Source organism: Cyrtonyx montezumae, unplaced genomic scaffold, assembly GCF_038088225.1.
Source record: "Cyrtonyx montezumae isolate F1298 unplaced genomic scaffold, pur_monq_1.0 scaffold_24, whole genome shotgun sequence".
Classification (NCBI taxonomy): Eukaryota; Metazoa; Chordata; class Aves; order Galliformes; family Odontophoridae; genus Cyrtonyx; species Cyrtonyx montezumae.
The window spans coordinates 1985284-2010793 of NW_027071981.1; the positions used below are offsets into that span (position 1 = coordinate 1985284).

Sequence of the window (25510 nt, forward strand, 5' to 3'; positions counted from 1 at the left end):
AAAACCTTAGAAGACTGCAGCCAGGGAAACAAGGGTAGAATGGCTTCTGCTGGCATCAGAGATAACCAGTTGTGAGAACATACTCTGAGGCAAGTGCAATCACAATAGCTCTTGCTCTAGTAAATTGTCAGGACTAGAAGTCCTAGCAACTGCTTCCTATTTTTGTTGTTGCATTTTATTTTTAAGTTCTGGCAATTAGAGCTGCAGAATCAGAAGAATGAATTAAATTCTGAGAAGCTATTCCAAGGTGTATTTTGCATGGATAAGAAAATCTGTCCTAACACAGATCCAATAACGAAGTCATTTCATTTGTCAAGAAATGCTACAGCAGCACATTCTACTTAGATATCATAGACCCAAAATTTTCCAGGAAAATGTGGTTAGGTAACTTGGGTAGCTTGTAATCCCTTCTCAGTGATTACCAGTCTAGTTTATGACAAATTTGAGGCACCTTCACTGAAGATACACTTCTGTGATAAAGCTGTAATAGAATATCACCAAACCCAAACTCTGCCAACATACTAGGGTTGTTTCTTACTCAGAAAGATAAGTCAGAAGAATGCACGCTACAACTTTGTCTCCACAAGACTGCTATTAGTCAGCAGTTCTTGTATCCTTCCTAAACGCACACTTACGAGCTTTCCTCCTTCCAGAATCAGAGCTTCTTTGAATAAAACATCTGGTTAACAAAACTAATAACCTAAGCAAGCACATTTTCAGTCATTCTCTTGCCCAAACACACACATAAAGAAACAACAAAGAACACGACCAACAATTGACACACAGTGAGATAAGCCCAGCAAATTCAAAACCTGATTATGTGCACTGCCAATCCCGTTGTTAGGAAGGACATGGAATTTCTTACCATTAGCCTGAATAGCTGCAGAAATATTTTCACTTAGGCACTTGTACACATTCAGCATATCTAAATAAATTCTTCCAAGCTGAATCACAAAGGGGTGGCCAACTGCTTTACATGCTCTTACATTGGTTTTCAGAATGCTACCAAGCTGCTTAACAGTCTCAGGATCCTTCAGAATATCAACGTTCTGTTGGAAAGAATTGAGTTAACTCCATTTAGTCAATAAAAACACCATTTATCTTCTAATACAAAAATGATCACTTTTAAGTATTTATCTTACAGAACATGCTTTAGCACAGTGTGTAAAGTTCTTTAAACTAGATTTAAACCAGTCTCAATTGTTTCGGTCTCCTTCAACACTTCTACTGACAGATCAACCACTGCTTTCTAAAAGTTCAGCACAGCTAAGTTCACCTAATTCCAGGAGTAAAAGGAAAGTAACAACAACAAACATTCAGCAGTTTTATTTTATTTGAATACACTTTAAATTTATGGTCTTACTTTTGTTGCCTGTTGAATTATGCTGTCCCATACTTGATTAGGGAGCAACATGTATTTTTCTATCAGATGCTCCTGTACAGTCTGGTCTGTTTGTGCCCCAATCATGTATCCTACTGCTTCATAGAATGTATGCACCTGATTGGAAAACAAGAAGTCAGACAGAAAGGTTAAGGAAGACTAACCAAGAATTTGCCATGTTCAAAACTAGCAGGTAGTAAAAGCTAGAAATGGGTTTCCAGTGACTAAATACCTACTTCCCACCTGAGTTGACAAGATCCTTCTCCTTACTTACACCACATTTAAAGCAAGCCTCCCACTCCCCTCCAATGTTACCATGCACATCTCAGAGACCTCCTTTGTTTTACCACCATATCCTGAAGTAAGCAATCTCAGGCATGTGCTTTTCTCTTACAATAGCTCCATTTCCTTCTCTTACGGAACTTTGGGCTGACTCAAGTGCAGGAAAAACAGAAGCTGGAACTCATTGCCTCCTCTGCCCAACATTCCCATTACTGCAATGCATCATCAGCCTATGCTGTGCATGCACTACACTCCATCAGAGCACATCCCCCTGCAAGTTCTCTCTTGCCCCTAACACACACAACATGACTGAGAAATACAATTCACGTCTTAAAGACTACTACCAATTCATTTTTGATATGTCACAACACTGACTGGCCTTCACAAATTTACTCACTCCTGAATTAAATGTACCTGTTGTGGCTGAAGGTCACAGATGATTGTATTAATATTGTTCAAGATTTCATCAATGAAAGGCATTACTTCTCCCACTTGAACCTGAACAAAATGTCGGCGGCACTTCTGTGCTATTTTTATGAAGGTATCACAAGCCATATCCTGGACTCCATCATGGGTTTCTAAATTAAATCACATCAGTTACTGCTTTGTATTTTGCCCCAGACATGCACGTATACTGAGCATAAATGTTTTTCATTAAGAAAGTTAGAAAAGAAAGGGAATGGAATATTACCATGCATAAACTCAAATAACTTGTTGACTACTGTCTTCAAAAACTTCCAGTGTGCTCTCAAAAAACGTGGATATTGGCCCACTATGTACATTATATTTGATGCAATAATGGCTTTATTGTCTTTTCCTCTCTTTTGTTCACAGAGTCCTAGGAGATCCTACAATATAACATATTATTAGTTTCCTCTCAAGTTCATAGACTAGACAAGCAGTATAAAGGCTAAAATAGGCTGCAGTAATGATACAGGAAAGTAGTTATTATCAAGCTCAAAGCCAAAATTATTTAAGAGAAAAAGTAAAAACAAACCAACTACCCTAGTTTAGGATCAGGACAGTTACTTAAGTTTCAGCTAAACCAAGAACACTGTATTATCAGTCATGTGATTCAGATGTAACTCATAATGCAGGGCAGACTACAGCAACCCTAGGTGTTGAGTACTGACCAACCAGTTGATATTGATAAGCATACAGGTATTATACAGCAATTAGGGGAAACTCAATCCTCTCTGCAGGATTTCTGTGACTTAACAGTGACACATTTCACTTCTGTAGGCAACATTTTCTTCCCATGCTCTTTCCACACACTCACTAAAAATTAAGTGTCAGAAGAGAAGGTGCTAGTTGGTTAAAAACAATGCTCATTACTTTGCTTCGTTAAGGTTACTCTTACTTCATAAGTGCTTCCTTCCTGTATCTGTGGCATTCCTAAAGCAAAATATTTCATCATAAGCCAAATTATTCTCATCAGCTTGTTTGCTATACAGGGTAGCTTACTGAAGAACACAGAGCAGTATCTTTGTAAGCTCAATTTCTTGAACATAAACTACAAAGCTCGACAAAACTGTTAGTCTTGTACCATAATACCTTAATTACTGTTACAAGGAATCTTTTTTCATCTTCTTCATGCATCGCTCCACTGATTGAGCCTATTGCCCAACAGAGTGTATTCAAATTTTTCCATGACCACTCTGTCCCATTCACTTGATTGTGAAGCTTTTCAGTCATTATTCGTTCTGTGTCTGCATAGTCCAGATGTGTAAGATATACTGAAAGACAATTAACAGTAACAGTAAGCAGCATATTTTTTAAGCAGCAAACTGGATTGCAACTCTAGTTAAGTTGAATTCTTCCAAGAAAAAGATAAAATCAAAATGCCAAATGCAATGGTTCTTTTGTGAACTTGTGACAGAGAAAGCTGAAGATTTAAACCCAGATCTGCTAGAATTCTATGACACGAGAGAGAATGATCTTGTGTATCAGACAAATCAGTTAAGTTACTAAGTTAAATGATTAATAAGATGTGCACATATTCATGAGCTATCAGAAATATGAAACTGGCTAGCTCTGAGGGACATTATACTGCATTTAACAAGTCTAATTTTCCTCTTTTCATTATTTCAGTCATTACCTCTGTTGGCTTTAGTAAGCCACCATTATAATGGAGATGGTTCTCCTGAACTAAACCAGGTGAGAAGTTTCAGCTTTAACAACTCAATTCCATCAGCCCCAAAAAATAATGCTAATGTTAAGTATTCAAAATCTCAATAAACTGAAAGTAGCGTAGAGGTCAGATTTAGCAATGGATTTTTACAGTGCCACTTTTACTAAGTCACTCCATACACCTGTATCTGGAAACATTAGTAAGGCTGAGAATAAGCTGAAGTAGCTTCAATATAGTAAGGAGATGTTTTAATATTAGAAATATAACAGAATAAATCTACTGTTAGCTATACTTCACAAGTACAGCAGTGAGAATAAAAAACATGTTTTACATTCATAAAGCTATTAACAAACACCCAGTGCTCCCTTCCAGTGTTTGCATTTAAAAGAAAAATGTTTTATCACTGAAGTCTAATGAACTGACCCTATAGGTGGCATATATGATGACTTTCAAATTTACCTCCTCCCCTGCCCCCCATATAATTCTGCTACATGCATGCTACTGGCACAGTCACAGAGATGTACAGAACAACTATTCTAGCCACTTACCCAACGTTTCTCTCATATTTTTATATAAGTTTATGGAATCTGTATCCTTCATGAACTCTCGTACCACTTCCCCTTGGTCATTTTCCACCACTAGCACTTCTTCAGGTTTAGCCATACGGCTAACCATCAGCAATCGAACCTGCGTGTTACAAAGGGAAGCTTCAACTGAATTGCACCATAACATGAAAATAAAGGTACATGTCCTGCACTTCCTCAGGCCAACTCACATACACAAGCAAATGGGAAGGAAAAATTTGGAAGGGACATGCTAACTAAAAATCCATTAAGAGTCGATTAATTTCCATCTCTACAAGAGTAAGAGTTGTTAAATAAAGAAGTATCATACCTTCTAGAGCTTCAGAAGATATATGTATTAATGATCTTTTAAGTACAAGCTCATTTTTTCCTCAAACACCTGTCGCTTTAATTTTCACTGTAGCTCTTATCCAACTCATTCATTAACAACACATCTATCCTACCTAATACTACAGAAAATTGTTTTGTTTCTTAGGTCTCATTCCTGAGTAGAAAACACAACTCCTCCAGACTAAGTAATCAAATAAAGATATCAAGTTATCCTTCTTCTCTAAACAGAAGTTAGCTACATTTGCATGAACCCCAGTAAGATCCACACTGGAAACCATTATTTACAGAAACTGTGACCAAGATTTAACAGATCTACTACATAAATCCTATATAGCAATTCTACTACAAAGTAAAAATGAAGCTTCTGAGCTGGTAACATGGAAGAAAGTAAGTTTAGCATGTTTAAATAAATCATACTGATATATATTCTCTGATTTTATTTTTATATTCAGGACTATTAATAGCGTGCTGTTTTGATACCATCATCTACTGGTGTCATCTCAGTTTTGCAATTTCAACATAACAAATAACTACAGCTGAATCAACCAACAATTACCCAAAGCAAGGAAAGTTTTCTGAAGTCATCCTTTACACAGAGAAGCCTCAGAATTTAGGAACACTGTCTAAACTTGCACAGTATTTTTACTTAAGCATGGATTACCTTGGATAATACAGGCAAATAAAGTTGTCTCCTTGGAGGAACATCAAAGTGTTGACTTCCAGAAAGCAATGGAGAAGCAGATGTTGAGAATGGACTTTCCCTGTAGAGCTCAGCAGCTAGATGATTCCAATATTCTAGACAAATCTTGAAAATTTCAGTTTCTTCTACTTCTGATACCAATAACATATAATGAAGAGCCTGGAAAAGTGTTTCAAGCATCTATTTACTAATCATTTTTGAACACAGAAGTAGATTAAAACCGTATCACTTCAAGGTTTGTTATCCTAATACTGATAAAATGTTGAATTAGAGTAAAATTTAGTAACGAGGTACAGTAACACTGCAGTGACATTTACTTACTAGTCAGTTATGACCAATGAAGCAACTAAACAATGCACAGCACCATGTCAGCTGATGTTATTTTTAAAGTGAGCATCAATTCTTAAGTAGACTAGCCTAAAGATACCTAAAAAACAAATGCAACAGCCGAATTCATCCCTTTCTGTATTATCAGAATTTCACCCACCCTCTGAGCTTCTGCAAGACGTTTTCTTTTAGATCCTTAAAAAAAAAAAACCCTTAAATGCTCATTTTAAGGACTGCTATTCTCAATTCTTACTGCTACTCTGCTTTCAAATCCTCTGGGAATCTGGAAGAAAACCTTCAAAGAAACCCACACTGATTTGCATTCAATGTCAGAGATCTACTGGAACATTTTCACCTTTACCAACTCAACAGCCACCATGCAGACTGAAAAAAAGTGCAGTTCTGAGCTTACCAGTGAAACAAACAAAAGGGAGCAATTAAAACAGACTTTGTTTTAATAGCTAAGACACTAAGCAATTCAAAGCATTTCAGGCAGAAGTCTGATTCTACATCTCTAGCTGAAAGAGGGATTCAAAACTACCTTAACATTATTTCTATACACATCCCTTTTTTTCTGTAGTTTTACTTTAAATAACTTATCCAGCTTCTTTCACTAGTCTAGAAGACTCCAATGAATCCACAAAACAATTCTACATCAGCTACATCCAGTGTAAGAATAACCAGATTGAAACTACACAGCTACTTTATGTAAGGCCCCACTATGATTTGTTATACTTAAGTTACAACAGAAATTTGCAGGAATTTTAAGTTACTCTAAAAATTTTGTGGAACATTTCAACATCCTAAATCATTCAGAATTGAGTTTTGCATATGTCCATTCAAAGATGTTGATTTTAACTAACTTAATGTAATACTCTTGTCTGCTGGACAAGACAGGAGGCAAGATTTAAAGACTGTGCTCCAACTTGCATATACACAGGACATTCAACTTCATGTTCTTAATAAATGTTTCAACACAAGCTGAAATGAGCTCTTCCCTGACTGAGGATTATTTTGTAAAAGTTCACTAATTCTGAGGTAAGGAATTACTCATAAAAGCTTTTTGCTTGCTTTCTGTTTGGTTGGTTTTGAAATAGAGCAAGAAACAACCATTTAATCTATTTCCTAAATGAGCTATAATTTGCTATTTGCAAACATGTGTATATATATATATATATTTTTTTTTTTTGTAAAGGCCTACCTAGAGAAGAAACGTGTTGCTATCTGATATCAGATGGAATGAAACTAGAATTCAGATACCTTAAGTACTGTACCTACAAGATGGACCCAACCAATGAAAACTGGTCTCCAGGTCTGTACTATGGTTTTGGGGTTTTTTGTTTGTTTTTTTTTAGTCTGTCTCAGAATTCTTAGTTCCTCAACCTATGGCTTCCACCCCTGCAGACTGCTCAACTCTGGGACACCACAAAGACTGCTACAAGGGCCTGTAGGGACAGTTTAATCACAAAGGAGCTCAGGGGTGGGAGAGAAATGTCACCAAGTAGAACGTAGGTCCCCCACCAAGACCTTTAACACTACATCAAGCATGCCTATTAAGTAGCACTTTCTAGAGCTCCAGCATTAAAGGCCAGGCTTATGACGCTGAAACTAAAGACAGACCACAAGGACAATATTCTAAGCATCACAGTCAAAATTTGGGAAATGCCAATTTAGGCAAGAAGCTACACCAGGGCAGAAAAACTGGAGAATGGCATCTGCTGTACCCTAGAAAGGAAGCTTGGATGTTGAATAAAAACAAAGTACATGGTTTCACACACAAACTGACACAAGTCACAACAGCAACTGCCTGCCTGCATGTCTGAGTTAAACCAAAATACTGAGTTTTGGTACCCATGGAAAAAAGGTGACACAGAAATTCTTTGCATTTTAAAGCTGTATTTACACTATAAAGGAAAGACAAGTAAGAAGAGAGAGAAAAAAAACGTATGTTTTGCACAGGTTTCAGGATAGCATCAATGAAAATAAACTGCTAATAAAGCACACCTGGAAAAATCTGAAAGGTTTCTTGTATTCATGTAGTTCATTGGTTATAGGGAAAAAAATTCTTCTAACCAGTATAAGCACAAGAATCTAGAGGTCATATTAGTATCACATTATTTGAGTATGAGAAACCACTACTTTTGAACTGGACAAACTATGTAACTTACCTCCATTAATGTTTCCCTCAGATTTAATCTTTTTTCTATAAGTTGACCGTGTTCCTTGAGAAATGTGCAGAGAAACAAACTGAGATTCTGAATGAAGTTCTGTTCATCATCTTTTCCATTTGAGTAGGCAAGTCGGATATTGGTATTTAACGGAAGCATCTAACACAACAAAGACAGACAAAAATCAACGTCCTGTTTCATGTGGAAGCACAACTACTGCATATCACCCATCATTCTGCTTTCCTTTTTCCTTTGAAAATGAAGCCTTTCTAGTAGCTGTCACAGCACTCCCTTTCCCCAGGGCCTTCCTCCAAAGTCCTCCCACGTTCTGCTTGATGCTTGTCTCCAAGATGGACAGTACAGTAAAAGAGCAAACAGACACTGAAGTTCTGATGAACGTACCTTTGCCTACGTCTTTTAACAGCAAATACAAGGGAAGCATCTATTCCAAGATATTTTCAACTGATATCAAGCAAACTGTTCCAAAAATGTGTTTGTTTCCTGTACCTCATAACGTGGCAGTCATAATTTTAAAATAATAGGAAAGATCTCACTTATAATATTTATAAATTAGCAAAGACTACCTAGAAAAAATGCTAATCTTTTTCAGTAATCTACCAAATATCTCTGGGGTACCTTCTTAAGAAGTACACCAATTTTCAAATTCTATTGTTATAAAACTGAAACACTTCCAGTGTTGTCCAATGTCGATACCATTAAGCTAAAAAACAGTGAGAAAATTTATCACCTTTGCTGCTGCCAGCATTCTGGTTCTCATTGTTCTCTAACTCTCTAAGAAAGGTCAAATAAATGCAAGCTTGCTTCGAATTCAGAAGCCACAGTTGTGCTAAAAAAAAAACCCTATGAGTTGCAAAACACTTATTTTAAGTAAAAGCTTAGGCTGAACATGTTTGCATTCAGATCTAAGAGCATCATGTGCAGAATCACAGAACTGTAGGGGTTGGGCCCCCCATGCAAAGCAGGCCCTATAGGGAGCAGGTTACACAGGTAGGCATACAGACATGTCTTCAGATATCTCCAGAGAAGGAAACTTCACAATCCCCCAGGCAGCCCGTTCCACTGCTCTGTCACTTTCACTTCAAAGAAGTTCTTTTGCATACTGGTGCACAACTTCCTATGCTCTAGCTTTCCAGCCATGTCCACTTGTCCTGGTCCCTATAGACCACTGAAAAGAGGCTGGCCACGTCCCTTAGTCTCCCACACTTAAGGTATTTATAAACATTAGTAAGATCCCCTCCAAGTCTTCTTTTCTCAAGCCTGCACAGCCCCAGGTCTCAGCCTTTCCTCATAATAAAAGCATTCCATGCCCTTTATCATCTATGTAGCCCTCCACTGGACACTTTCCAGGAGATCCCTGAATTATTTTTTGTATTGAGGAGCCCAGAACAGGATACAGTGTTCCAAGTGAGGCCTCACCAGGTCAGAGTAGAGGGAGAAATGCCTCCCTTCATCTGCTGGCCATGCTCTTTTTACTGAGTCTTGGATGCCATGGGACTTTTTGGCCACCAAGGCACACTAATGGCTCATGGCCAGCCTGTTGCCCACCAATAAATAAAACAATAAATAAAATGAAGAAGCAAAACAAAAAAAAAGCAGTCATTTCTAAAACAAAATAATTCAGGTGCAAGTAGTAAACTTTTAAATTTAATTCTAGCTAAAAAAATTCTATAGCTCCTATTGAAGCCCATAAAGAGGGAGGAAGATGAAGGCAGAAAAGAAGCACATCTTCCTGAAAAGACCTTAAAGACAGACCAAACCTGTATTGTACACAACTGAAAAAAGTGGATACAAAAACAGAATCAATCTAATTGTTCACAAGTGCTATTAAAAAAAAACCAGCTTTGGTATGAGTCTACCTACACTGAAATGGACAAATGTGAAAATACATCTACAGTTACCCTACCTGCCCTCACAATAAAAAGTATACAAACTTCTGGCATTTCAATACACTTAAATAATGTGTGCTGAGGACACAGCATCTACCTGAGGACACAGCATAATCTACCTGCCACCATTTTTCTCAGACAACCTGAGAGTACAAAACAAATCTTTAATTAAACAAAATAAATAAATCCTGCAGAAATACAGCTGTTCCTCGTCCTCATAAAATTTCTGTCTTCTGATCAAGCCATAAATAAACACACAAAAACAACACAATGAAACATACAATTTCTCAAGAGCTGTGCAAATTGAACTAGATTGTTAAAAGTAGTAACGGAAAAAAACCCAAAACATTTGCTAAAACATTACCTGTTTTAATTGCATCATGGTCAAGGTAAAAAGGGTTACAAATTGTTCTTCATACTGGCTTACACTGACACCTGCAATCTCTGTGAGGCACTTTAAAGAGACGTTCCGAAACATGGGAACATTTAAGAACTATTGAGAAAAGAAAAGAAAGCATTTTACTCAGGTGTTATATACTATATGCTTTTTGCAACTTTTATACTAAAAAGCTGTCAGTAATTACATACACACCTTGTATATTAGTGTGCTGATTAACTTAGTCTCAAATATATATCCCAGAGGAATCCAGTTCAGGAATCGTAGCAAAGTTTCCAAAGTGGCATGAACTAAAGGAGCATTTTGGGAGTTTTCCTGAAAGGACACAACAGTGCATACAATATTACCAGGTATGACTGCCTGAGGGTGGTGTGGAAAAGGTTAAAAAAAATACTAATACTTACCATCACGAACTGACACAGCTGGAAAATCTGAGAGAACTCATTGCACATACTATAAAAAAAGAAAAAAGAATTAAGCGCTATCATGTTCCAAATATCTGTATTAATCAAAGTGCCTGTGACCACAAAACAGGTTCTGAAGACCTGTATGTGCTTGGAAACATTCACAAGCCACCTTACTTCTTCACCAACCCTGACAAGAACAACACATTTATTTATTTATTTATTTTAAGAACTCCAAATCTGTGTCCACAATAATCTAGCACAGAAATGCAAGCAGTGTGAAAATCTGTTGAAAGGGTAGGACCAAACCAAACTACTGGTACATTAACGCACGCAGCCTGGGAACAAGCAAAGACTTGCAGCACATAGGTACCTACAGGGCTAGTAAGACAGGACCTAAGTTACAGGATAAAGGAACTCTAACTGGAAAGTCAGCCTCAACAAAAGCTCAAATCAAGTGCATGTACACCACTACATGGAACACAGGAAACAAGCTGAAGGTTTACAGGCTAAGATGTCACTGGTATGAATGGCTGAAGTTAAAGGGAAGGCAAAGGAAGAAGACATCCTGCTGGGGAGTCTGCTAAAGGCCATGTGATCAGGAAGACTAAGTGGATGAGGCCCTCCATAAACAGGACCAGCTTCACATTCACAAAACATGGTCCTTGTGGGGGATTTCAGCCAACTTGATATCTGTTGGAGGGACACAACGCAGCAGTGCACCAGCGATCAAAGAGGGTCCTGGAATGTGCTGATGATAACCTCCTCCTCCAAGCAGTACAGGAGCCCACGAGGAAAGATCCTAAGCGGGATCTTTGTCCTCACCAACAAAGAGGGGCTGGTGAGTACTCTGAAGCTTAAGGGGATCCTTGGCTGCAGTGACCACAGAATGGTGGAGTAAAAATTCCTCAGGGTGTCAAAGAGGGTGCACAACAAGCTTGTCACTCTGGACTTCAAGAGAGCTGATTTTGAACTCTTCAGGGAACTGCCTGGCAGGGAGACACAAAAGAAACACCTAGAGGGAAGAGGGGCCCAAGAAAGCTGGTCTATATTCTCCAAGCCCAGAAAAACAGATGCCAGTATTCCACATCAGAACACCATGCAGGCAGTTAAGGAGTTACTGCTGTGGGGAGCAGCAGAGGAGCTCGGCTGCTGCGGAGATTGGAGCACGTGGCCACTGATGGTGCAGGCTTTTTCTTTCCCTTTCTCTCTCCCTTCTCGGTTTCCCTTGGGTCACTGACACGGATAACACCGTGACAGTCCTGTACCTGGGTCCGGGCAATCCCAAGCACACAGACAGGCTGGGCAGAGGATGCGTTGAGAGCAGCCATGAGAAGAAGGATTTGGATGTAACAGAAGAGCAACCTCATCCTCTGCTGCATCAACACAAGGGGCACCAGCGGGGTGAGGGAGGTGATTCTGCCCCTCTACTCTGCTCTCCTGAGACCCCACCTGGAGTACTGCATCCAGTTCTGGAGCCCCCCAGCCAAGAAGGACACAGGAGCTGTTGGAGTGAGTTCATTGAGGACAGCCACAATTATGAGCAGAGGGCTGGAGCACCTCCCTGTGAGGACAGGCTGAGAGCTGGGGCTCTTCAGCCAGGACAAGAGAAAGCTCCAGGGGGACCTTACGGAGTACCAGAAGCGGGCCTACAGGAAAGCTGGGGCAGGGCTTTTTGTAAGGGCACGTAGCAACAGGATCAGAGGCTAATGCCTTTCAACTGGAAGAGGGTACATTTAGACTGGACACTAGGAAGAACTTTGTTACTGTGAGGGTGGTGAGACACTGGAACAGGCTGCCCAGTGAGGTTGTGGATGCCCCTTCCCTGATGGCCATCAAGGCCAGGCTGCATGGGGCTTTCGACAACCTGGTCGAGTGGAAGCTAACCCTGCCTATAGCAGGGGGTTGGATCTAAATCATCTTAAGGCTCCCTTCCAACCCACTGATTCTATGACCACCCGTCAGATGAGGCAGTTGCAGTAACGCAGAAATATATCGCAGAATCACAGAGTGGTAGGGGTTGGAAGGGACCTCTGGAGAGCACCTAGTCCAACCCCCCTGACAAAGCAGCTCCCTGGCCCAGGCTGCACAGGCAGGCATCCAGGCAGCCTGTGACAGTGCTCCATCACCCTCACTGGGAAGAAGTTCCCAAGCAATTCTGTGCACACCTTCCTATGCTTCAGTTTCTGGCCATTTCCTCTTGTCCTGTTGCCACACACTGCTGAGAAGAGTCCACACTCCTAGCAAGACAAACTATACCTGCCAGCAAGCACAAAGTAAGCACTGGGTATTAGGGACATATGAAATATATATACTTGCCTGTCTTTCAAATGCTTCGCTTTCACTTGAGTTATCTGGCCGCTGGAAAAATCAAACACCTCTTCACTTAATAGCTTAAGGATCACCATGTTGTTCTGACAAAGGCTTTCACTAGTCCTGCTTGCTCCTACAATATCACTTATAAAAGTTGGCCAGTGCTTTGGCCATTCCTGTTTCAGAATCTGAAAAGTGAAACACCCGTGTGTTAGGTACTTAAGCAAAGCCCAATACTTTATGACAAGATTTATAAACTCCAGCTTCATAAACTCCAGCTTACCTGAACAAGAATCATGTTCAGTTTCCCAATATATACCTTCTCTTTCTGGAGAATGAGAAAGACAAGTCAGATTATGCATAGTATTTACCTCCCTTTTTCTCCCCTGAAAGAATTCACTTACTTCTACACATGTTGGATCAGATGATGTCTTGATAATTAGGCCAACGACATACTTTTTTATACCTGCAGAAAAACAGATCAAGTATTTTAACTAAGTCAGGCATAATGAATAATGTTTCTGAATCAAAATTCTTGCCATATCATGAAAATGAGGATTTAAGGGCTCAATGCAACACTGAGTTGACTGAAATCCCACGTTACATAATGCATGTGCTGGTGCCAACTCGTAATAAAATGCTGTTATTGCAGATGATATTTCAGCCTATCTACATGTGTGTGACCCTGCAAATGCACATGTTTTTGTTATTATGCATAGAAGTGTTCTTATTAAATTATTTACCAAAATAAGAAAATCCCATGATTAATAGTTATATACATTAATATATTCACTGCAGAAGTAATATCCCTAACACTCATTTGGAGCTGACAAATTTTCTGACTTTGAATGCCTTCAGAAAGTTCACAAATTAAGAAAACATAACTAGTTTTGTTACTTGCATACATTAACTATATATTTTCTATGTGACCCAAGTTAATTCCTCTTCACTAGATGCAGTGCAGGCAAGCAAAAGGGTTGGACAGGTATTTTAATTAGTATGTATGTATCTTGCTATTTAACTTAATGAAGTCAAAATCCAGTTGATGTATCATTTCTTCAAAAAGAAAGTCAACAATACAGACAAAACACAGATTATTACTGTTTAAAGTTATCAGCTAACTAAAATGAATGCCTTATTTTAAAAAATTTCACTTTTCCCCTAGTCACTAATGTGAATTATAAATCATTCCTAGTACTTTAGCAAAATCAGTCATTTTTTGCATTCTGGGCCTGAGCAAAATGTTCATTCATGTTTTAACTGCATTTTCAAGAAATTTGGAAACAACGGGTCTGGAAGTTACACGACTTGAGGTATACCACACAACAGCTGCTCTCCAGGTTTTTCTGACAACAAATTAAGTTCTTCATCATTATCAACCAGAATCAATACACACTAATCCAGAGGAAGCCCACGTATGGGAACTGCTGCATGACAGCCTGAACCACTGATGGATCACCTGAGGTGAGCACTGAGTCAGCTGCAGGAGCACAGGTGAAGGCAATGCACCTGTGTGACCAGAAGGGGTGGAGTCTGGCTGCACCTCTCCCAGACCCCATTTAAGGACTGAGCACCACTGGGGAAGGATCTCCTGTTGAACAAGATACATCCCATATGGAGTTTCAGGCAAGCCTCGACCTCTGGTGACAGGTGAGCCTCTTCCTAATTTATTGGGCATCTTTATACCATCTGAATAATCTATCCAAAAATATACTGTCCATCTTCATTATACTGTTTGGGTGCTACTCATTCAGCGTATTCACCCCCATCAGCCTACAGCCTGACATCATGGTCCTGAACTTATAATCATCCCCAGCCTTCCCTCCCCTTCTCCACTCCCTCCCCCCCCCCCCAAAAAAAAAAAAAAAACAACAAAAGCTTACACTTGGATGAATTGTTAAAATCCCCCAAGCAGCATGTAAAAATCATTCAGTGACAGAAGACAAACTATTTGTCTGTCAAACTACTGAGGGAAGTCAACCTGTTGCAACTCTCTTCATTCTAAGAAGAATCTGGATGCAAACATTGTTCACAGGAACGCTGCCCCGATGTCTAAGTTGCTTCCTATTTTTTATTAATTATTTCTGTGCTAATAAAAATCTACTGTTCATTTACAACCTCAGTGCCATGCTATCATCAATCCAGCCCTGAGAACATCTGCAGATGGAAACAGCTGCTCAGCTTATCCACTGAAAATAAAAAAGGCAAGCACAGCTCAAAAGATAATCTATAGGGCTTGACAGTTTTCAAATGTCATGCTGTAGGCTTCTGAGCTCTTCCATTCAAGCAATGGTCACATTTTTAACCTCTCAAATGTACCAGCAACTGAAAACATTTTTTTTTCCTTTTTGGATTAAGTTGCATTATTTGTGTAATTATTATATTCTTTAAAGTTTTATATATGTATGTATATATATGTGTGTGTGTGTATATACACACACACATCAAGCAGAAACTATATTCAACAGCTCTCTTTTTATAATCATTCCACAGCTAAGATGAAAACACCATTGCTGAGATGGAACCCACAGTCCTATCTCCTGCTCAAGGAGCTGTTCATAGGCTCAGCTAGTAGAAAACTAGTGAGCAAGAAGTCCAGTTCATTTTAAAATTGTTTGGAGGCTCCCTTCTGCCAGCCTCACTCCAGTAATGCCAAAGAGGTCGTGTTCCTCCTCCCTGTATCCCACAGAGGTTAACCAGTACATTAACCAAGCTCCACCAGCAAGAAAGGTTCCTATCATTGCTAAGACTGGACACTAGGCTACTGTCAGAAGGCCTGGAACAGCACTGCTGTTAGAATTTTCTGGTAAGCAAGATGCAAAAAGAGCAGAGAACAAGGGCACCGACACAACTCAGCAACTACAGCTCACCTTCAATGCCCTTCTGAAGTTCCTGCATGAGTACTGCATATTGCAGTCCCTATGTGAAAGCAGCTTTTCTACAGAGGGAGATGTACAGAGAATAACTGAGCCACTTTCTAAAGGGAAAGCATTTTCACAGGTGAACCAAGCTGAACTGTCAGACCGAGCAGGAGAGAGAACAATATCGGAATCACCTCATTACTAAACTGCAGCCTGTCTAAACAGACAAATATGAAATATCCTAGTTTCAGCATAGGGTATGCTTGCAGAAGCAATTATACCTCATCTGGGCTGTTATCTCAGAGCAGTTCCTACCGTGATGGAGTTCCACATCTTAAGTACAAGACACGCAAGTGCACCCCTTTAAATCACGGGGCAGGAGCTCCATCAGAAAGTGCTTGCAAGCTGGTGCAACAGATGTTTGTTTGTAGTAATTGACTAAGATTAGCAAGTTTTCTGCTTAAAGATTAAGATGCCTGAGCAGAACACTGAGACAATCCAATGAAGGAGCCTAAAAATATTTGTCAGGCAAAAATGGAATTTTAAAATGTAAATCAGAACAGTCTTGCATGGAGGTTTATATGAATACAAGCATACATTTGATCACATTTTAGAACTGCTTACATTGTTTAAGTTATTTTTAGCCTTGACAAGCAACGCTTTCCATTTCAAGACTCTTTCCTTAGTAGCCATGAACCTGATCAATTTGTATCCACTTATTTCTCAGCAGAAAAATAAGTTGATAAAATTCGTAAAGAGGGCCTGAAGGACATAGCTGTTTCCACCAACTCCCTCCCCACTGCCCTGCAGCAGTGTCATGTACACAATTCCCCCTCCATTACTCAAAGAATCAAAAACCACCTCTTAACGCCAGAAATATCCATTAAGTTATGTGATCACAACTCACTTCCTACAAGCCACTAAGTATCATCTACCTAAACCCTTCAGGCAGCTCTTCCATTTCAAAATGAGGTAAACTGTACAATCAACTCAAGTTTCATAATGAGGAAGTCCTTATCCATTCCAACTCAAACACTCCAGACAAGCTTTCTCTGTCCACAGGAACAGAATTTCATTTTACACTGGAGGATTAACAAAGAATATCACTGAATTGTAAGACCAAGAAGCTTTTATTTCTGGGCAGGCTTTCACACAATAGGAGAAAATGCATAGCACATTAATCAAATTACACCCTTCCTAAGTATCATTAAACAACCAACTCTACATTAGAGGAGGAACAGGTCTGGCAACAGGGCCAGAAAGACCATTGAAAAGTAGATTTAAGAATGGAGACTCGTGTCTTCTTGAAGAAAGCTCATTTTGCTGCTTATATTTGAAATTCTTAGCTGGAATTTAAACCTCCCAATGCTCAACCAGAAGTGGTAACAAAATCTTGGCTAACTTCAAGGCCCAAAAAAGGTATTTCAACATAACTGCATGTACAGTTACAATAAAATCACTGATGCTCAGTCAGATCTACAACATATCAACTGCCAAGCACTCCTATTGCTACAAGAATACTACTTTGTAATAAATGGATTTAGCTCTTTCATAACAATATGAACGTTTGTCAGCTGTCTTTACTATACAAATTGAGTAAGACATATAGGTTCTGTAAACTAAAATATAAGCAGAATTAACTGACTCCTTAAGGGCTCTGTTAAAAAGCATTGCTTTGTTACACTGAATTTTGTTTTGCTGAGCCCCTTATTTTCCTAGTTACACTTCAAACCAGAAAATGCTGCCAACCAAAAGAACCAGTAACCTTAATCCAACCAGTCTTCTCTTCTCCTGGTAGCTAAACTGTCCATATAAACTAAGTACCAGCCAGCATAGTAATAAAAAAAAATCCCAGCAACTATGACAGAAGACTAGGTCAAACTGGACAAGAACTTAGAAATTAAACATTCAGATAGTATATTATTTTTCTTTTATTTAAAAAACAAGAATTTGACTAACAAGGCCAACAGGGACCAAGTGTCGTGGTACACTAAGCATTTGGCTGCTCTTCTACTATGTACAGGATAAAACAGAACTAAAAACCATCTGACTCATTTCTCCTACAACAAGTCAATTTTATAATTTCACTTTGGCTGGTGAAAATATTCTGAAGACTTTACAAGAAGATACACATTTGTTGAGATTAAGGATACTTTCTTCTTCTGCAACCTTCAGAAGCACAAAAGGCAAGGAAAATAAAAATAGAATGCCTAAGTTATCATCAGGTGATTACACAACCTTAGACAGTAATTTTATCTTGTAACGTGTTCAGCTACTTACTGCATCTTCTCAGATGGTAACTGCAGTCAAACAATATTACCATGCCTACTAAAGGTAACATAAAAATATAAAATACCATCTCAAATTCTGGTAGCTAAGTCACATATGCATAGTCTGGCATCTGAAATCCAGAACACAGCCAAGCATCCTCACCTCAGCACCACCACTTACCTGTTCTACACATTAAGTTTTTTTACACCTTGAAATCACTTGTGTACTCTTTTTCTGGCACTTCTTCAGTCCCAAACTACAAAATAAGCCTGCCCCTTCAACTTCTCCTATTTGACTACAGCATCCTCCAACAGGCATCAATAAGATGACCAAAACTAATTCGACTTAATGACTCCTTACTTCCTCCTCAGCTTTGCTCCAACTGACAAAAACTTTGATAGAACAACTTCTGAATGCTGAAGCATTCATACTCAGGAAAACAGAAACACAAGATTTTTAAGTGCAAACAAAATATAACTTCTGAGTTCTCCCTCTGTTTCTCAAAAAAAGCATAACTGTGTTTGAGCCTTCAGTTTTTTTTCTAGAAGTCAGTAAGGCTGCTTCTAACAGAAGAAGTGAAACCTTTTCAAGAGCTAGGCTACATTTGCCACCTGTTTAGAGGTAAGGAAAATAATCACAACCGTTGAAATCTTCAAAAATGTATTTTCATTGACATTTACTATTATATTTCCATCAATACACTGGCAGCAAATCTTAACTTCTAAGCATATCTTCACAATGATATCAAAAGCTCACAGCAGAACATGGAAATTCAATTAATGAGTGCAGAAACCAGTATTTATTAAAGAAGACCAAGTATAGAATGGTAAAAAGTTTTGAAAGGTCAAGTATTTAAGTAGTTCTACTTAGTCTTCTGGAGTCTGTTTCACAACTTGACGGAAAGCTTTGTGAGCATGCATTAATCCCACACCATTTATCTCTTGCTATTCAGTACATATTGCAAGGCATAAAAGAGAAAAGAAAAAACATAGAATCAGATTATACTGAGTTGGAAGGGATCCAAGAGAATCTGAGTCCAGCTGCACAGACGACCATCCAAAAACCAAACCAACTGCCTGAGAACATAGCCCAAGCAATTACTATTCCAAAATAACTATGTCTGTTATCAAGTTCAATCAAGTCAATTTAGCATACAATACCAGGTGTACCATAGTCTATAAAAAAAGCAGAAATTAAGAGGACACTGGTGGAGGTGTGCACATAGCCCACACTGGCTGAAGACTGCCAAGTACAGAGAATCCAAACCTCTACTTCAAAGCCAGCAGCCAGTGCCAGAAGCTTCTAAATGTTAGATCTCTTCAGTTAAGTCTAGCATCAATGCATCAATTCAGCAGTAGGGTTTCAGAGAACATCAGCTCATGTTTTACCTTCCCATAACGCTTACTGAATTTAGGTGCCCAATGTCCAACTGTAACCACTATTGCAAAAGGGCAAGACGTGGTGTTCATACAGAAAAGCAGAGACAGTCTTACTTTGTGACAAAAACCTAATGGTGCTTGAACTTGAGAATTATTTACATGGGGCTTGATGTTCTAGATCTCAACAAAAACATAAGAGGAAAAGACAAAACACAAATGTAAGGGGTAAACACAAAAATGGCTACCTACCTTCACACTGGTTCCTTGGAAGAATCTTCCATCTTGTTTTTATCACATTTTCCAAGATTTGCAGACCATAATACTGAAATTGGAGAAGAGTAATATGTGAACACGTTACTGCAGGACTAGCTAGCTCTTAGGATTCTCATACATACAATGAGACACTCACATGTATCATCTAAGACTTTAAGAATATTAAACTAAAAAAAACTTTATTAAATTTCTATTCACCCATTTACTCAAGTTTCATGCATTTTTTTTCTTGTTTTATTTTTTCCTATACTAAATCCTGCTGTTTGATCATGCTCACACCAGGAGGAAAAGAAATAAAGAAAAAAAAGAAAAGCTGTCTGGTAGACAATTTTGGCCATCTGGAAAGGATGAAGCAGCAGCCAGATATAAATTTGCATCATAAATGACTGCCCATATGTTCAAGTACTATCACAACCAGGCTCCTAAAATATTTAGCAGCTTGGATGGTCTCAAGTTTCCTATCATTCCTCTAAGAGCTGGAAAAAAAAAAAAGTCATGTCTTATCATCACACGTTCTGACGCTGGCATTAGGAAAGTATTTCCCAAACTTCACTGGTGTGTTACTTTAGGAACAGCAAGACAACCCACAGGTTTATTCAATTTCAATACCCACCCCAACATGGCAGCTATTTCTACTATTTAAAGATGAACTTTTGTGCTCAGTCAAAAGATGTGCATAAATTCTTGGAAATTCTGTTTTTACCTTTCAGGAATTCCTTCCTAGGTTCTTTGCCAGAAATGCTACATTTGCAAAGGAATCAGTAAGGCCAATCCCTCCACCCATTTATCCCTGCTGTCAACTCAAAGTAACAGGGAGTGAAGTTTTGATGTGATTAAAGCCCCATTAGCATGAACAGACAGCAGAGAAAAGGAGATGAGGAATTCTGCAATAATTTCATCAGCGTAAGATTAGGAAGAAGAAAATAAATCACATCAATACCTGAAAGGTAAATTCATGTTTATACAGTTTATAAAGTTTGGCTGAGAATAAGAGTTCTTCTTTAAAATGGTTAGTTGTTATGTAAAGTAGGATGATTAACATTTCAACCAAAGGGATCACATTGACTTCAGCTTAATTAAAAAAAAAAATAATCACAAAAGAAACTACAGAGAACAAACCACAATGTAGGTTGTCCCAAGCTACATTGTTTTATTAAAATCTTTGCTGTTTTCATCTTAGCATAACCTACATTCCCCACGTGCTTCCCTTTGTGACCCAAATACTCCCACTAGATTCACGTGCAGATCCTGGATTAGTATTTGGCCATCATCTTTCACAATTTAGGGGTACAGAGAAAAAACTGAAATTATGGAAAACTGTTAAGGTAGTTTTTCATTCAGTATCAGAAATAGAAGTTTATCAACTTAATTTTAATGGGTAAATTTACAACAGTTATGAAACATAAAAGCTAAATTCAGTCAAGGGAGCGTTTATACAGAAAAATGATTTCAGTCGCTGTCATAGCTGTGTAAATGCTTTTTCCACCTGATCTAGACTAAAAATACAAAACGTTTACAAAATAGTTAACTTTCCTGAAACTAAAGCTAGTAGTTTTAATTCCAGATTGTACAGGCACATATATTAATAGGCTTTTCAGGAAACAGTTACGCAAAAACAGTGTTTGCTTCCAAACATTATTGTCTATAAGTTAACGTAACTGGCTTTAAAATCAAAATGGCAAGTTTTGTTTCATTTCACAAGAGTTAAGAAATTTTTTTAGAAATTAAGGGCAGAATTCATCTTCAGATTTTTTTCTCCCTTAGATCTTCATGCAAGTCCTAGAGACATCTGTCCTTTTCTCTAATGAAAGTTGCCGCACCTTTTCTCCATTATGCACTGAAGGACCTAATTTAGAATCATGTACTTTAAAGCCACAGGGGTTCACCTTGTCTAAGTTGATACATACTTCTGTACACGCAATTTGATTTCTACCTTCTGTTAGTTTCTTGTTCATCTCTTCTCACCTTTGCTACTACTATTATTAATTCCTAATATTTGTGAGGGAAATGAAATGGGAACAGTAATATAATCACCATAAATGACCTCTACTCAGGCATCCTTCTTGCCATACTGTGTTAGAAGTCTGGTGTGTTGTTTCTTTTGTTTTTAAATTGAAATTACTTTTGATTTAGTGGTTGTACAAGTTTGTGTAACTTCATACCAATGAAGAATCAAAATGTCAAAAAAATAGCCACTGATGACAGTTTAAGATCTGCCATCTGAAGTATCAGAGGTATCTTTATTAAGTCATAAAGCAATACATGTCAATACATTTAAACTCAGCATAAAACAGAAGTCTTTCCAATATGCATTTTCCTCTTAGTTTACTTCTGATTGTCTAGTAGCAGTTCACTGCCAAGTTATGAAGATGAGGGACAGTTAACAGCAAAGACTGAAAGAAACCCTAAGAAATGATCCCTATGGTAGAAATTTCTATGGTACCCTTATTACTTATTCTATGCACCAAATCCCCTCCCTCCCACCTCCCAAGAAACAAAAACAATTGATGAACAGAATTCAGTTAAAGGGAATCAAAAGGGTAGACCTTGTGGAGGCCTGCCGTCAAAGCCTAGCTGTGTCAGTTGCACAGGAAGACACCCCTTTTCTTCCTATTACAAGCAATCAACATAACGGAACATTATGATTAATATCAGGTAGTGTTAACAGCTTTAATTAAAGAAAAAATATGATTGCATAAAAGCCAAATGTCATAGTGCAGAAATTTAGCACCAAATCATTTGCAGTTTATGTAAATGGAAGAATTCTTTACCTTTTGCTTTCTTTCTGTTCCTCTAATCATCTCATTTTTCACAAGACAAATTTGAGTTTTTAAAAATACTGTTGGTAAATCAACTTAAAAATTAGTAATGTCTGTCAGTATAATAAGCAAAGTTTACCAGGCAAGCAAACAGGCAAACACTGTTACTTAAAGGTCAGCACTTTGAGGAAGTTCTTCAAATTCTTTTTTCCTAAACTTTAAAGCAATGAAAAGAGTTGAACTGTTTCATGAATACCTTCTGAACTCAAGAGACCATCATCCAATCACGATTATTTTCTGTTCAGACAGTGTGCATCAAGCAGAAAACCATGCCTATGCCTATCAATTACTCAGGATAATAATCATCAAGCTTAAGACATGTGAAAACATTTCCATCAACTTTTCTGTTCAGAAAAGTCTTATCCTAAGACAAGACCTTTAAAGGTGTATACAAAAACTGAATGCTATTCCTTTTCAACTCTACCACGATGGATGGACTTACAACAGCAGTACAAAGAAAGTGTGTTTTCTGTATTGGTGAAGACTAATCTCCTACTACAAAGAGTTTGAGGTGCTTAATTTTCAGTGACTGCCCAAATACTGGCCTAATATGGTTTCTATTTTGTCTTTAATACACCTAGGGACAAATTATCTCATCAGTTACAGGCACGTGGCTCTCATTAACGAAGACAGCCAAGCATTTAAAGAACAAAATGTGGGTCTAGGAGACTTTTCATTACATATATATACACACAAGTCTCTGGAACTGGCATTATGCTTATTTATGTGCCTTGAAAAAAAAATCCAATTTAGCTCTTCCTTGTTTTCTTTCCTCTCCTTTTTAAAAAGGAGAAATACACTTTGGAATGTAGAAGGGGGTTTAAATATTGTCCATTTATAGTTTCTGTTTAAAGCCACCTTTGGGAATAAGACAACGAAAACGTGGTTTGAATCAAATAAGTCTATAGCTAAAAATGAGATACCTTCCTCAAAGTTGGTGAGTGGAAGAAAGACGAAAACCAAATAAATAAAAGTTGATTTGCTTACTTTGGTATTCATATTCTGAGAGAACTCCAAAATAGTATCAACTCTTGTCCACGCATCAGGATGTTCTTTTAAGTGAGTCAAGACTTCTTGAGCCATTCTTTGCTAAAAGGAAGTTTTTGGGGAAAAAAAGTATTAGGATAGGACTATTTTAGGAAACATAGTATAACTAAATATATTAATATCATGTCACCTTTAAATCATATAATCCAAGACTTAGAACTAAAGAAGCAAAAGGTTCACAGATCATTCAAGAAATGCACTAGCAAGACAGTCACTGACTGACTTCCAGTCTTCCATACTGAATGACTGATCTACACCAATAGCAACATGTGAGAAAAGCACACGTAAGTATACTAGGAATGGATGGTAACTCCCATTCAGGAAATTCAGGTAAGTAGATGAAATTTTATTCAAGGGCACCCCAGGTTTCTTTTTCATTCTATTTTCAGAACCACAGAGCAGAACCAGAAGTCTCCAGTCTCTACTTGAGAGGAATGCCCTGATATATTTACTAGCATACAAAAACAGGAACTATTTCTTGAGGGACAGCAGGCCAGCTGGTCCTTTGGTTCTACTTTTGAGACTGACATTGCCAATTATACTACTAGATACCACAGCTTCATTGACTTGCAAAATCTACTGCAAACTGCATCACCTACAAGCATCACACGCTGCCTTCCAACAATAAGAACATCTTCAAAGTTACAAGAAACAAGTAACGTGACAACAGAAGTTAACTCATTCTTTCACTGCACTGTAGATAAAATTCAGTGGAATTAAAGCAGTTAATGGTTTAGTTTCCCCAGTTACAATCTTACTACAGATACACAGATTTATAGTTAGCTACAAGAACGTACTTGAGCTGCTGAGGAAAAAAGGAAATGCTGACATTCCATTCCTAACACAAACTCCATCAAGACTCAGAAACAATGTAAGATCAAACAGAAATTCAGAGCTGAAACATTAAACACCAAGAACGTCTGAAGTACCTATGCAATATCAGCATCTCTGCTTAAGACAGTTGTCACTGTAGTAGAGCATTCCCCAGTCCAGTACTGACTTTGAACTGCACATCCTTGCAGGTTTCCATATGCAGTAGTAGCACACACACATTCTTACATACATTCTTTTCTTACTTAAAAAGGCAGACAAAAAATATTCATGCAGTTCCACGGAGGAAAAACATGCAGCAGTTCTGATGCAGTTCAACTGAACTGTTTTTGCAGGGGAAAGAACCTCTATTACTTCCAGGCTCAACTTGGGCACACTTTTACACTGAACCTTCTCAGCGCTGCTAATACTGGTGACACACCACAGGATAAAGCATCGGTACTAACAAGAAACATGATCCATGTCCTTCTCCCAGGTCTTAAACTGTACTCCTTCACACGATATATCTACAGCAGCTGCTGTCCAGTGATGTTAGTTTCATACAAGCAGTAATGCTTAACCGGGATTGAAGCCTCAATTGAAGCCACAGAAAGTCAGCAAGCAGATAACCCTTCTAAACACGTGACAGCCTAACAAACCAAGGGAATTTAAGCATCTGTGATGAGTACAGAAACACCTGCTGGAGCTGCCTCCCAACTTTTTAGTCATGTGTTGGGGCATTATTCTCAAAAAATAAACATACACAAAAAAGGGTAAGAATAGGGAAAAAAAATCCCCAAGTCTAGACAACAGAGCTTTTTATTTATTTGCCTACCACATTACTGCTGGCAAAACTACCTGCAGATCTGGGAACTAAGCAGAAGAGAGGACACATTCAGAGATGAGAATTGAGAAGACAACAGACCAGAAAGCAAGTTCAGCATGGGCTATCCAGACTACATCATAAAACTTTTTCACATTCTAGAAATACTGCTTGTAATATCTTAACATTTAGCATCCTCAAATTCTGCTATTCTTGTCTCCTTTTACATCACATTCAGAGCTGTTACTCTGCAGTAACATACTTTTCCTAGCAGGAACATTCAAACTTCTCTTGAAAAAGAAG

At 38.3% G+C, this 25510-nt stretch overlaps 1 protein-coding gene across 5 annotated transcripts in view; it reads right to left on the minus strand.

The window, feature by feature from the left end:
- Positions 1–25510, minus strand: part of XPO1 (exportin 1) — a 36968-nt gene that overhangs the window by 5364 nt on the left and 6094 nt on the right. For all 5 annotated transcript variants that reach the window (XM_065739451.1, XM_065739452.1, XM_065739448.1 and 2 more), the window contains exons 4-19: positions 23515–23616; positions 19685–19757; positions 13329–13390; positions 13208–13252; positions 12931–13112; positions 10612–10660; positions 10403–10522; positions 10175–10303; positions 7904–8062; positions 5370–5567; positions 4343–4481; positions 3218–3399; positions 2355–2511; positions 2078–2241; positions 1364–1498; positions 866–1049 (exon numbers count right to left, since the gene is read on the minus strand). In XM_065739451.1, coding sequence (XP_065595523.1) covers positions 866–1049; positions 1364–1498; positions 2078–2241; positions 2355–2511; positions 3218–3399; positions 4343–4481; positions 5370–5567; positions 7904–8062; positions 10175–10303; positions 10403–10522; positions 10612–10660; positions 12931–13112; positions 13208–13252; positions 13329–13390; positions 19685–19757; positions 23515–23616 — 2080 coding nt within the window. The remainder of the gene's footprint in view (positions 1–865; positions 1050–1363; positions 1499–2077; positions 2242–2354; positions 2512–3217; positions 3400–4342; positions 4482–5369; positions 5568–7903; positions 8063–10174; positions 10304–10402; positions 10523–10611; positions 10661–12930; positions 13113–13207; positions 13253–13328; positions 13391–19684; positions 19758–23514; positions 23617–25510) is intronic.